This window comes from Tachyglossus aculeatus, chromosome 16, assembly GCF_015852505.1.
Source record: "Tachyglossus aculeatus isolate mTacAcu1 chromosome 16, mTacAcu1.pri, whole genome shotgun sequence".
NCBI classification, from domain to species: Eukaryota; Metazoa; Chordata; class Mammalia; order Monotremata; family Tachyglossidae; genus Tachyglossus; species Tachyglossus aculeatus.
Genome location: NC_052081.1, coordinates 36,529,807 through 36,544,658, shown reverse-complemented (window position 1 = coordinate 36,544,658; position 14,852 = coordinate 36,529,807). Strand labels below are relative to the sequence as shown.

Here is a 14,852-nt window from a genome sequence, read left to right as displayed (position 1 = left end):
AAACCAATCAATCAATCAATCAATCGTATTTATTGAGCGCTTACTGTGTGCAGAGCACTGGACTGAGCACTTGGGAAGTCCAAGTTGGCAACATATAGAGACAGTCCCTACCCCAACAGTGGGCTCACAGTTTAAAAGGGGGAGACAGAGAACAAAACCAATCAATCAATCAATCAATCAATCGTAGTTATTGAGCGCTTACTGTGTGCAGAGCACTGTACTAAGCGCTTGGGAAGTCCAAGTTGGCAACATATAGAGACGGTCCCTACCCAACAGTGGGCTCACCAGCCAGGTAAAGGTGAGGGCGTGGAGTAAGGGGGGGGAAGGTGAAGCAGAAACCTGAAGTATGATATGATCTCCCCTCCTCCCCCTCCCTTCTTCCCCTCCCTACAGCACCTGTATATATGTATATGTTTGTACGTATTTATTACTCTATTTATTTTATTTGTACATATTTATTCTATTTATTTTATTTTGTTAATATGTTTTGTTTTGTTCTCTGTCTCCCCCTTCTAGACTGTGAGCCCACTGTTGGGGAGGGACCGTCTCTATACGTTGCCAACTTGGACTTCCCAAGCGCTTGGTACAGTGCTCTGCACACAGTAAGCGCTCAATAAATACGATCGAATGAATGAATCAGGGCAGCAGAATGAACACCCCCAGCCAACATGTCGCTTTGATAATAATAATGACGGCATTAAGCACTTCCTATGTGCAAAGCACTGTTCTAAGCGCTGCGGAGGTTACAAGGCGGTTACAAGGAGGTTACAAGGTGTCCCGTGGGATGACCTGATCACCTTGTAATCTGCCCAGCGCCCACTCGTTTGCACATAGTAAGCGATTAATCAATCAATCAATCGTATTTATTGAGCGCCTACTGTGTGCAGAGCACTGTACTAGGCGCTCGGGAAGTACAAGTTGGCAACATGTAGAGACAGTCCCTACCCAATAGTGGGCTCACAGTCTAAATAAATGCCATCATTAAGGTGATCAGGTTGTCCCACTGGGCGCTCACAGTCTTCATCCCCATTTTACAGATGAGGTCACGGAGGCCCAGAGAAGCGAAGTGACTTGCCCAAAGTCACCCAGCTGACAATGAGCGGGGGTTGGGATGTGAACCTGTGACCTCTGACTCCACAGCCTGGGCTCTTTCCACCGAGCCACGCTGCTTTGGTGGGGGCTGGGGTCCCCCAGTGAATTTTGACACTTTATTACTCTATTTATTTATTTTACTTGTATTTATTTTATTTTGTTAGTACGTTTGGTTTTGTTCTCTGTCTCCCCCTTTTAGACTGTGAGCCCACTGTTGGGTAGGGACTGTCTCTAGATGTTGCCAACTTGGACTTCCCAAGCGCTCAGTACAGTGCTCTGCACACAGTAAGCGCTCAATAAATATGATTGATTGGTTTTGTTCTCTGTCTCCCCCCTTTTAGACTGTGAGCCCACTGTTGGGTAGGGACTGTCTCTACATGTTGCCAACATGGACTTCCCAAGTGCTTAGTACAGTGCTCTGCACACAGTAAGTGCTCAGTAAATACGATTGATTGATTGATTGGTTTTGTTCTCTGTCTCCCCCTTTTAGACTGTGAGCCCACTGTTGGGTAGGGACTGTCTCTATATATTGCCAACATGGACTTCCCAAGTGCTTAGTACAATGCTCTGCGCACAGTAAGCGCTCAATAAATACGATTGATTGGTTTTGTTCTCTGTCTCCCCCTTTTAGACTGTGAGCCCACTGTTGGGTAGGGACCATCTCTATATGTTGCCAACTTGGACTTCCCAAGCGCTCTGTACAGTGCTCCGCACACAGTCAGCGCTCTATAAATACGGTTGATTGGTTTTGTTCTCTGGCTCCCCCTTTTAGACTGTGAGCCCACTGTTGGGAAGGGACTGTCTCTAGATGTTGCCAACTTGGACTTCCCAAGCGCTCAGTACAGTGCTCTGCACACAGTCAGCGCTCAATAAATACAATTGATTGGTTTTGTTCTCTGTCTCCCCCTTTTAGACTGTGAGCCCACTGTTGGGTAGGGACCGTCTCTACATGTTGCCAACTTGGACTTCCCAAGCGCTCAGTACGGTGCTCTGCACACAGTAAGTGCTCAATAAATTGATTGATTGACAGATGCAGGCGTGCGCCTTCGGCGCCTCTCTTTAAAGCCGCAGACGCGCTCGGGGCTGGGGCCCGGGGAGGACGCAGCGACGGGAAGCGGGGCCGCCAGGGGGTGCGCGCCGTTGCCCTTTTAAGAGCGGCGGCGCGCGCGCGGCCCGTTTGATGTAGCGAATGGGGGCGGGTCACGTGACGGCGGCGGGCCAATGGGCGGAGCCGATTCCTCCTTCTGCGGCCTGGCCTGGTGCAGCCCCCGACGGATGGATGGACGGGCGAAGGGGTGGCAGCGACACATCCGGACCGGACCGCTTTCCCCTCCCCCGAGCTAAGCAGGCATTCATTAAACCACCCTCCTCCTCTTCCTCCTCCTCCTGTCCACTCCCTCCCCCGTTCCCAGTTTGAAAGAAGTCGATGGAAAGGCCGGCTGGGCAGCTGGAGGTGAAGCAGGCTCTGCAGGAGGAGGAGGAGGTGGGAGAAGGGGATGGATGGATGCAGCCTTCGGGCTTAGCACCCCCCTGCTCCATCCCCGGACGGAACAGAGCCCCTCCATCTCCCCAGCCGGGCCTTCACTCACACCCATCGTCAATTGGAGGTTGGAATATTTAAGAGGGGTGGGGAGGGGGGGCCGCCGGCCCCGCCTCGTCGTTACCCAACATCTAGCCCATCCAGAGCTGTTAGGCACCATTTATTTATAACCCAGTCCCGCAGCCTGCCCCTCTTGAGGCGTGGTGAAGTGTTCTTCCCGGTGAAACACGTATACGGCTTGATTTTGCTTCTCCTTTTTATCCCCTCCAAACTGAGGGACGGGATCGCCCACCTCCTGTGTGTCCTTCCCGGTGAAACACGTATACGGCTTGATTTTGCTTCTTTTTATCCCCTCCAAACCGAGGGACGGGATCGCCCACCTCCTGTGTGTCCTTCCCGGTGAAACACGGATACGGCTTAATTTTGCTTCTCCTTTTTAGCCCCTCCAAACCGAGGGACAGGATCGCCCACCTCCTGTGTGTCCTTCCCGGTGAAACACGGATACGGCTTAATTTTCCTTCTTTTTATCCCCTCCAAACCGAGGGAGGGGATCGCCTACCTCCTGTGTTTGGCCGGGGGGCGGAGAGGAAGGAGGGCAGAGAAAGAGCAGCCCCGAGCTTCCTCTCTCTGGCAGATAATTATTTTTATTATTACTAAAAGGGAGGGGGGGGAGAAGGGTCTCGAGACGTCTATTTTTATTAAACGGATTTTTTTTTTAACCCCCACACCCAAGATGGCTGAAGGTGGCTGTGATGAGTTGTGTGTTGGCTTTTTTTTTTTTTTTTTTGATCTGACGATAAAGCCAAAAGGCAACAGCAGCAGCTGCTGACTCGCACAGTCTCCATCCGGAGTTTCCCCTCGGCTGAACAGAGGCAGCGGCTGGAGGAGGCGCCGGCCGGGGCAGGGAGACTCTAGCGAAGGACTGGCTGGTTGGAATCGGTTTGGTTTTGATTACCGAGGGGGTGTGTGGGGGGGTCAATCCGCCTTTTATTTTTTCCTCTTTAAAAGAAAAAAGAAATTCCCAAGATGGCTGGGGACTGAGCCCCGTCTCCCCGGAATGGCCCAGAGTTGAGGCCTCCCTAGGCCCCGGGAAAGAAGAAAAGAAAGTGGGGGAGGAGGAGGAAGGACTTGGGCAGCGTTGTGCATTAGCAGTGGAGAAAAATTCCTTCCCACTTGGATCAAGGCTTGTTTTCCCAGCGGCCCGGGCTTGGATTCCGGGGAGCGGGGGCAGAGCGGCCTTCTGCTTTCCGATTTAAAGAGCCGGAGGTGCGGGGAGGAAACTCACCCGGGAGACGAGGAGAAAGACTGGAAGCGTCCCCCTCCCCATTTTTTTTTTTACTTTTCTCCCCCTTCCCTCCCCCTTTTTTTTTTCCCCTCCCCCTTCCGTTTCTATTTGTGAGAAGAAGAAGAGGAGGAGGGAGGGAGGGAGGGCCGGGCTTCTCCGGCCGCGGACTGGAATTTCATCTTGAATGAGTGAGCGGCCGGGCCCGCTCCGGTTCCCAGCCGGGATTGGGGTGCGGGAGAGGGGTTAAAGGAGGGAGAAATCCGTTTTTTTTTCCCGGTGTCCCGCATCTGGATCGTACTGGGGGTGGGGAGGGACGTGGATGGGGCTGGGGCCGCCCCTCCTGACCTTGGGTAAGTGGGGGTTCGCACCGGCCAACTTGGCCTTGCCAAGCGCTTAGTACAGTGCCCTGCACGCTGTAAGCGCTCAATACGACCGACTTGGACCCGCATGTCCGCCGCCGGTGGCCTGGGGACCGTCCTGGATTTTGGCCGGGTGTGTGGGTGAGAAGGGGGGTCCCCTCCTTTCCACCCGGGGGTCGGAGGGGGAGGCAGGCGGCCCCCTCCCCGCCCCCCTCCATCATTCACCGAACCGCGTTTGTCGAGCGCTCACCGTCCTAAGCGGCCGGCAACGATGGCCGAGAACTGGAAGAACTGCTTCGAGGAGGAGCTCATCTGCCCCATCTGCCTGCACGTCTTCGTGGAGCCCGTGCAGCTGCCGTGCAAGCACAACTTCTGCCGGGGCTGCATCGGGGAGGCCTGGGCCAAGGAGGGCGGCCTGGTGCGCTGCCCCGAGTGCAACCAGGCCTACAACCAGAAGCCGGGGCTGGAGAAGAACCTGAAGCTGGCCAACATCGTGGAGAAGTTCAACGCCCTGCACGTGGAGCGGCCGGCCGCCCTGCTGCACTGCGTGTTCTGCCGGCGAGGCCCGCCGCTGCCCGCGCAGAAGATCTGCCTGCGCTGCGAGGCGCCCTGCTGCCAGTCCCACGTGCAGACCCACCTGCAGCAGCCGTCCACCGCCCGCGGGCACCTCCTGGTCGAGGCCGACGAGGTCCGGGCCTGGAGCTGCCCGCAGCACAACGCCTACCGCCTCTACCACTGCGACGCCGAGCAGGTGGCCGTCTGCCAGTTCTGCTGCTACTACAGCGGCGCCCATCAGGGACACTCCGTCTGCGACGTGGAGATCCGGAGGAATGAGATCCGGGCAAGTATTCCGGCCTTTTCGGGCCTACCCGCCGGGCGCACCTGCCCCCCGGGCGCGGCGCGCGGGGCGGGCGCATCCTTGGCTTTTCTGGCCCCTGGGGGTTCCAGCGTAATAATCATAGGAACGGGGGTGTTTGCGAAGCGCTATGTGCCTAATAAGAATCAATCAATCAATCAATCAACCGTTTGGTGCGCGGGGCGGGCGCATCCTTGGCTTTTCTGGCCACTGGAGGTTCCAGCATAATAATCGTAGGAACGGGGGTATTTGCGAAGCGCTATGTGCCCAATAAGGATCAATCAATCAATCAATCAACCGTTTGGCGCGCGGGGTGGGCGCATCCTTGGCTTTTCTGGCCACTGGGGGTTCGAGCGTAATAATAATAGGAATGGGGGGATTTGCGAAGCGCTGACTATGCGCCTAATACTAATCAATCAATCAATCAATCGTTTGGCGCGCGGGGCGGGGGCATCCTTGGCTTTTCTGGCCACTGGGGGTTCGACCATAATCATAATAGGAATGGGGGGATTTGCAAAGCGCTGACTATGCGCCTAATACTAATCAATCAATCAATCAATCGTTTGGCACGCGGGGCGGGCGCATCCTTGACTTTTCTGGCCACTGGGGGTTCGAGCATAATAATAGGAATGGGGGTATTTGCGAAGCGCTTACTGTATGCCTAATAATAAGAATCTTGGTATTTGTTAAGCGCCTACTATCAATCAATCAGTCAATCGTATTGTTGTCAACTTGTACTTCCCAAGCGCTTAGTACGGTGCTCTGCACACAGTAAGCGCTCAATGAATACGATTGATTGATTGATTGAGCGCTTACTGTGTGCACAGCGCTGGACTAAGCGCTTGGCGCGCGGGGCGGGCGCGTCCTTGGCTTTTCTGGCCACTGGGGGTTCGACCGTAATAATAATAGGAATGGGGGTATTTGCGAAGCGCTGACTATGCGCCTAATACTAATCAATCAATCAATCAATCGTTTGGCGCGCGGGGCGGGCGCATCCTTGACTTTTCTGGCCACTGGGGGTTCGAGCATAATAATAGGAATGGGGGTATTTGCGAAGCGCTTACTGTATGCCTAATAATAAGAATCTTGGTATTTGTTAAGCGCCTACTATCAATCAATCAGTCAGTTGTATTGTTGCCAACTTGTACTTCCCAAGCGCTTAGTACTGTGCTCTTCACATAGTAAGCGCTCAATGAATACAATTGATTGAGTGCTTACTGTGTGCACAGCGCTTGGTGCGCGGGGCGGGCGCATCCTTGGCTTTTCTGGCCACTGGGGGTTCGAGCATAATAATAATAGGAATGGGGGTATTTGCAAAGCACTTACTATATGCCTAATAATAAGAATCTTGGTATTTGTTAAGCGCCTACTGTCAATCAATCGTATTGTTGTCAACTTGTACTTCCCAAGCGCTTAGTACGGTGCTGTGCACACAGTAAGCGCTCAATGAATATGATTGATTGATTGATTGATTGAGCGCTTACTGTGTGCACAGCGCTGGACTAAGCGCTTGGCGCGTGGGGCGGGCGCGTCCTTGGCTTTTCTGGCCACTGGGGGTTCGAGCATAATAATCATAGGAATGGGGGTATTTGCGAAGCGCTGACTATGCGCCTAATACTAATCAATCAATCAATCAATCGTTTGGCTCGCGGGGCGGGCGCATCCTTGGCTTTTCTGGCCACTGGGGGTTCGAGCATAATAATAGGAATGGGGGTATTTGCAAAGCGCTTACTGTATGCCTAATAATAAGAATCTTGGTATTTGTTAAGCGCCTACTATCAATCAATCAGTCAGTTGTATTGTTGCCAACTTGTACTTCCCAAGCGCTTAGTACTGTGCTCTTCACATAGTAAGCGCTCAATGAATACAATTGATTGAGTGCTTACTCTGTGCACAGCGCTTGGTGCGCGGGGCGGGCGCATCCTTGGCTTTTCTGGCCACTGGGGGTTCGAGCATAATAATAATAGGAATGGGGGTATTTGCGAAGCGCTTACTATATGCCTAATAATAAGAATCTTGGTATTTGTTAAGCGCCTACTGTCAATCAATCGTATTGTTGTCAACTTGTACTTCCCAAGCGCTTAGTACGGTGCTGTGCACACAGTAAACGCTCAATGAATATGATTGATTGATTGATTGATTGAGCGCTTACTGTGTGCACAGCGCTGGACTAAGCGCTTGGCGCGTGGGGCGGGCGCGTCCTTGGCTTTTCTGGCCACTGGGGGTTCGAGCATAATAATAATAGGAATGGGGGTATTTGCGAAGCGTTTACTATATGCCTAATAATAAGAATCTTGGTATTTGTTAAGCGCCTAGTATCAATCAGTCAATCGTATTGTTGTCAACTTGTACTTCCCAAGCGCTTAGTACAGTACTCTGCACACAGTAAGCGCTCAATACGATTGATTGATTGAGCGCTTACTGTGTGCACAGCGCTGGACTAAGCGCTTGGCGCGCGGGGCGGGCACATCCTTGGCTTTTCTGGCCACTGGGGGTTGAGCATAATAATAATAGGAATGGGGGTGTTTGTGAAGCACTGACTATGCGCCTAATAATAATCAATCAATCAATCAACTGTTTGGCGCGCGGGGCGGGCACATCCTTGGCTTTTCTGGCCACTGGGGGTTCGAGCATAATAATAATAGGAATGGGGGTATTTGCGAAGCACTTACTATATGCCTAATAATAAGAATCTTGGTATTTGTTAAGCGCCTACTATCAATCAGTCAATCGTATTGTTGCCAACTTGTACTTTCCAAGCGCTTAGTACGGTGCTCTGCACACAGTAAGCGCTCAATGAATACGATTGATTGATTGATTGAGCACTTACTGTGTGCACAGCGCTGGACTAAGCACTTGGCACGCGGGGCGGGCGCATCCTTGGCTTTTCTGGCCACTGGGGGTTCGAGCATAATAATAATAGGAATGGGGGTATTTGCGAAGCGCTTACTATGTGCCTAATAATCATCATCATCATCATCAATCGTATTTATTGAGCGCTTACTATGTGCAGAGCACTGTACTAAGCGCTTGGGAAGTACAAATTGGCAACACATAGAGACAGTCCCTACCCAACAGTGGGCTCACAGTCTAAAAGGGGGAGACAGAGAACAAAACCAAACATACTAACAAGATAAAATAAATAGAATAGATATGAACAAGTAAAATCAATCAATCAATCAATTGTATTTATTGAGTGCTTACTGTGTGCAGAGCACTGGACTAAGCGCTTGGGAAGTACAAGTTGGCAACACATAGAGATGGTCCCTACCCAACAGTGGGCTCACAGTCTAAAAGGGGGAGAAGGTTGGTATTTGTTAAGTGCCTACTATCAATCAATCAATCAATCAATCGTATTGTTGCCAACTTGTTCTTCCCAAGCGCTTAGTCCAGTGCTCTGCACACAGTGAGCGCTCAATAAATACGATTGATTGATTGATTGAGCGCTTACTGTGTGCAAAGCACTGGACTAAGCGCTTGGGAAGGATTAGTCAGCAACACATAGAGACGGTCCCTACCCAACAGCAGGCTCACAGTCTAGAAGGCCTACTATGTGCCTAATAATAATGTTGGTACTAGTTCAGCACTTACTATGTGCCAAATAATAATAATAATAATAATGTTGGTACTATGTGCCTAATAATAATAATAATGCTGGTATTTGTTAAGCGCTTACTATGTGCCTACTACTACTACTAATAATGTTGGTATTTGTTAAGTGCCTACTATGTGCCTAATAATAATGTTGGTACTAGTTAAGCACTTACTATGTGCCAAATAATAATAATAATGTTGGTACTATGTGCCTAATAATAATAACAATGTTGGTATTTGTTAAGCACTTACTATGTGCCAAATAATAATAATAATAATGTTGGTACTATGTGCCTAATAATAATGATAATGTCGGTATTTGTTAAGTGCTTACTATGTTACAAATAATAATAATAATAATAATAATAATGTTACTATGTGCCTAATAATAATAATAATAATAATGTTGGTATTTGTTAAGCACTTACTATGTGCCTAATAATAATAATAATAATGTTGGTATTAGTTAAGCACTTACTATGTGCCTAATGATAATAATAATGTTGGTATTTGTTAAGCGCTTACTATGTGCCTACTACTACTAATAATAATGTTGGTATTTGTTAAGTGCCTACTATGTGCCTAATAATAATGTTGGCACTAGTTAAGCACTTACTATGTGCCTAATAATAATAATAATGTTGGTACTATGTGCCTAATAATAATAATAATGTTGGTATTTGTTAAGTGCTTACTATGTTACAAATAACAATAATAATAATAATAATGTTGTTACTATGCGCCTAATAATAATAATAATAATAATGTTGGTATTTGTTAAGCACTTACTATGTGCCTAATAATAATAATAATAATGTTGGTATTAGTTAAGCACTTACTATGTGCCTAATGATAATAATAATGTTGGTATTTGTTAAGCGCTTACTATGTGCCAATAATAATAATAATAACAATGTTGGTATTTGTTAAGTGCTTACTATGTGCCAAGCACTGTTCTAAGCACTGGAAAACACTGTTCTAAGCTGCTGGGGAGGTTCCAAGGTGATCAGGTTTTCCCACGGGGGGCTCACAGTCTTAAACCCCATTTTACAGCTGAGGGAAGTGAAGTGACTTCCCCAAAGTCACAGAGCTGACAATTGGCAGAGCTGGGATTTGAACCCATGGCCTCTGACGCCAAAGCCCACGCCCTTTCCACCGAGCCACGAAGCGTGGCTTGCTGGAAAGACCCCAGGCCTAGGAGTCGAAGGTCCTGGGTTCTAATCCCGGCCCCGCCACTTGTCGGCTATGTGACCTTGGGTGAGTCACTTCACTTCTCTGTGGCTCAGTTACCTCATCTGTAAAATGGGGATGAAGACCGTGAGCCCTGCGTGTGACAACTTGATTACCTTGTATCTACTCAAGCGCTTAGAACAGTGCTTGACACATAGTAAGCGCTTAACAAATACCAACATTATTCATTCATTCATTCAATCGTATTTATTGAGCGCTTACTTTGTGCAGAGCACAGTACTAAGCGCTTGGGAAGTACAAGTCAGCAATATATAGAGACGGTCCCTGCCCAACAGCAGGCTCACAGTCTAGAAGGGACCCTAACTAATCCTTAACTAACTAACCTAACTAACCCCTCGGGCATGGGCGGTGCCACAGACCAGATAATAACAATAATGGCATTGATTAAGCGCTTACCATGTGCAAAGCCCTGTTCCAAGCCCTGGGGAGGTTACAAGGTGATCAGGTGGTCCCACGGGGGGCTCACAGTCTTCCTCCCCATTTGACAGATGAGGTCACTGAGGCCCAGAGACGTTAAGCGACTTGCCCAAAGTCACACAGCTGACAGTTGGCGGAGCCGGGATTTGAACCCATGACCTCTGACTCCAGAGCCCGGGCTCTTTCCACTGAGCCACACTGCTTCGGGAGGGCAAGGAGGGAGGACGCCTGCGGTCTGGGTGGGGGGATTTTTGTAAAAGAGAAATACATAACTGCATGCGACAGTTGCAGAGGGGAGGCAGGGGAAGGGTAAAAAAAAAAAAAAGAAAAATCACCTGTCGTTCATTCAGTCGTATTTATTGAGCGCTTACTGTGTGCAGAGCCTAGGACTAAGCGCTTGGGAAGTACAAGTCGGCAACATAGAGAGACGGTCCCTACCCAACAACGGGCTTACAGTCTAGAAGGGGGAGGCCTGGGGACCTTGGGTGAGACGGCCAGGCCTGAATTTTGCTTTTCTCTCCCTCTTCCCACCCACGCCATAAAACTCCTGGGAAAGTTGGATAATAATAATAATGGCATTTATTAAGCGCTCACTATGTGCAAAGCACTGTTCTAAGCGCCGGGGAGGATACCAGCTGATCAGGTTGTCCCACGAGGGGCTCCCAGTTTTAATCCCCATTTATAGATGAGGTAACCGAGGCACAGAGAAGTTGTGACTTGCCCGGAGTCACACAGCTGACAATCAATCAGTCGTATTTATTGAGCGCTTACTATGTGCAGAGCACTGTACTACGCGCTTGGGAAGTACAAATTGGCAACACATAGAGACAGTCCCTACCCAACGGTGGGCTCACAGTCTAAAAGTCTGACAAGCGGCGGAGCAGGGATTTGAACCCGTGACCTCCGACTCCCAAGCCCGGGCTCTTTCCACCGAACCGCAGTGGGAGAAGATTCTCAGGGTGACAGCCCCAATTTTGCACATACAGACGTGTGTATATGTAGTCCTATTGCAGCGTGCTGCGGAGCATCCGGATTTAATCTTCTGACTGGGGTTTTAGGATTTTTTTTTTGGGTGGCGGGGGGGTTCTTTTAAGGCAGGCGGTGTTTATATAGGACCTTCATGAAATCACCGTGTCAGTGACCCCGGTTGCCGGCTCCCCAGCTGCTGTTTATGTAATGAACGTCCCGGTGCCATTGCTGGGCTGACATGATACATGATGCTGGCATACCAATTAGGAAGTAAACAAAAGCAGCCATGTTAGCTTCAAGCTCCATTAGAAACACATGTTGGGGGAGGTGGGGGGCGGCGGGGAGGAAAGAGGGGAGAGCTGTGTTTATTCAGATGGAGAAAGAATGGAAATCCACGGAGGACCGGACCACCTTTTCCAAGCGTTATTCCAGAAGCAGGGTGTCAAGAGGCGAGAGAGAGCGAGAGCGCGCGCCCCTCCGTCCGGATGAACAATCTTTCAAGTATTTGCTTTCCACTGCAGGGATTTGGGATTTGTCACCCGTTGCCCTGAGACCTTTTCAGCCGGCCCGGTTTCCAGCACCGCTCCCGGATGAGGGGGAGAGAGAGAGGGGAGCGGTGGGGGCGAAAATCCAGTAGGTTTAAGGTTGAGCTGCGTTGAAATCTGGTTTCAGGCAGCTCGCTCCCCTGGGCTGTGAGCCGCGTTGATGACCGTGCATCCCTCCCATTGTAAAGCCCGTCAATGTCAAATCGCAGCACCCCTCCCTCTGTCGTCTCCCCGCTCCCCCCATCAAGTCCATCGTGCACACCTCCCCTCCCTGATGGGACCTAGAGGCTCCGGATGATGCAGTGTTTCCAGCCTTTCAGCGGGCTCCGGGGCGAAGGGTATTTCCCTGCTCTTTGTGCTCCCTGCCAATGCACCCCCTCCCCAACCTTCAATTTGGGGAACCCCAGCCACCTGCACACCCAGCTCTTTCACTTTCTGGGGACTGAATTCTGAATTCTGGGACTGAGTTCTGAATTCACGCTCCTGGTGGGAGGGATTGAAGGAGTCCCTCCTGTCTGTGTCTCTCTTTTTCTCTCTCTCACCCACCCCAAACACACGACCTTCTCTGCCAACTCATCAAGGCCCATGTTGAGAATAGGAGGAGGAAGAGGGGGGATGGGGGCACCAGCCCTTTTTATAACCAGGTCTGGAAGGACCGGACAAGTTTTTGGGGGGGTGGGGGGGCAGTGGTGGTATGTGCCAAGAGGAGGACCCACTGGGGATGCAGACACTCTTCAAAGGGCTGCCCAGGCGAATTACTGTAAAATGGGGGGGGGAAGGCTTCGAGTGAGTGTGTGTTAAAGCAGCCAGAATGAGTCACCATTTAGCAATAAAAAACTTGAAAAAAAAAGGCCTGAAGAGGATGGGGAACGGGGGTGGAGAGTAATAAATAAAAATTGCTGTATAACAACTTTCCAATTGGATAGCCAGCCGCTGGGGTTTCTGTGCAGGGAACGGCCCAGTTAGCCTCTGAAGAAAGGCTTGGGAGAATGTGAGGTTGATCGGGGGTTGCGGGGAGGGCAGCGTGGAGCAGACCACTGCAGCCTCAGATTTGGGGGAAAAACCAAAGGCCGGCCCCAGGGAGGGGTGAGGTCTTTGCCCTACCCACAGAAAGAGATCTGGGAGACACCAGTGCTATTAATAAGATTTAAAAGGGGCAGGAGGGAGAGCCGCAACAGAAAAAAGTGCAAAGGCAGGAGAAAACAAGATGTCCAGCTCCTCACCCCCAGACCTGCCCCTGACCTTGGCACCTGGAGGAGGGTCCCCGAGGAGGGTGGGGGCAAGGGCTGGGGCCGGGGAGAGTGACCGCGGTGCCGTGGCTGCTGCTTTTGGGTTTTTCCGATAACCAAGGCCGATCTATACTGAGTTGCCCAGAAAGCAGAGGGCCCCTTTCTGGCTGCCGGCTCCACTCCCCGGTTTCGGGGAGGTAGGTTGGTGTCTCCGACCTTTCCCTGTGTGTGCATTTTCAGTAATGATTCACAGAGTAGTGCAGCAGGCCACCAGGCCCAGAGACCACCACTAGTTCTTAAAAAAGAATAAAGGAGAGGGGGGTAGAGGAGAGCACAGAACTTTAAAGGCAGCTGGTATTTTGGGATATTGTGTGTGTGTGTGTGTGTAGCTCTGCGAGGTTTTGATATGGGCATGTGTATTTGTGAGCTCAGCATCTTTAAAAACCCAGTCGTACTACGTTCCTCGGGGTTTTAACTGTTTTCAGTCGGGCAGTTTTCCATCTCCCATCTTCATTTAGAAATGTGACTTCTTGGCCTGTCACTTATTTTCAATTATTTATGTTGGAAAAGCACTTTAAATGGTCTAGGCGAGCATCGTTCGTGGGCCATTTGTAATTCTCTTTTTATTTATTAAACAGCTTTGGCCCCATTCTGCAGGCAGCCCCCACCTGAGGGCAAGCGGGGAACTAACAGAACCAGTTTTTGAAACAACAAACCCCACTGCCCCTCCAGAATTCAGCTGTTAGGTTCCTGGGAGCAAACAGCCTTGCCAGTCGGGGTGTGGGAGCCAGGGTTGGGTGGGTCTCCCTGGGAGGCCCTGGTTCTCCCATTTGCTGCCCTGGCTGGGGGCTCTGGACTCTGGCCTTGGAAAATGACTCCTTTCTTAGAGGGGCCCAGAGCTGGCCATTTGCTGGTCAGGGTTTTCCAAGCCAGGAGTAGGTGTGGGAGGAAACTGTGTGACCCCAAAATGAACAGACCCCTTGTTTTTGGTAAAGGCCTGGAATAACTCAGTCCTGTTCCGTTTGTCCGATCCTAGCCTACCCAGTCTCTCGAGGATATGTTGACCGGGGGGGAAATGGCAGTGAAAAAAGAAAAGGGGGAAGGAGTCTTCTAAACTGGATGCAGGAAGGTGGGTGTGGGGCAAGGAGGAAGTCGGTATTTGCCAGGATACAAGAGGGGGTGGGGGGGTGAGAGAGATGGGGGAGGGAGCAGGCCTGTACTGCCTGATAAGAGTTGGGGGTAGAAGGAGCGGCCTAGGCCGTATCCCTTTGATGCTGACTTCTCTGCCCAGATGTGCTAAGGGGAGGATAAACCAGGGGCTTTTGATATGTAGCTGAGGGCGGGAGTGGGGAAGGCCCCCTGTGGAAAGGGGAGGTCTGAATGAATGCCCCCAGCCGGGCTTCTGCATCTCTGGGAGCCGTTCCAGAGCTTGTGCAGGGGTCCGAAGAGTCTCTGTTCCGCCCCCTCTCCCCCCACATCCAGGGCATGGGGCAAGGCAGGGGCAGAATTAGCAGGCAGTGGAATGGGAGGAAGCCCTTGGGGCTTGTTCCCCTTCAGAGCTTGGGAGAGGCACAGCGAAGGTCCGGTGACTTGGTGTTTAAGGGGCCGGGTTCTCTGCCAACTGAACTCGAGTTCAGAGCTGCTGGACTCTGAAACCCCTAGGGCTCCCTGTGAGAGCATTTTCCAGAGGGCGAAACTGAGGTTCAGATGAAAAG

At 50.8% G+C, this 14,852-nt stretch overlaps 1 protein-coding gene across 1 annotated transcript in view; it reads left to right on the top strand.

Annotated features, from left to right (window-relative positions):
* Positions 1-2,402: 2,402 nt before the first annotated feature.
* The window catches only part of TRIM8 (tripartite motif containing 8), a 39,424-nt gene continuing 26,974 nt past the window's right edge, over positions 2,403-14,852 (top strand). Inside the window, exon 1 of the mRNA XM_038757963.1 lies at positions 2,403-5,117. Coding sequence (XP_038613891.1) covers positions 4,548-5,117 — 570 coding nt within the window. The 5' untranslated portion in view covers positions 2,403-4,547. The remainder of the gene's footprint in view (positions 5,118-14,852) is intronic.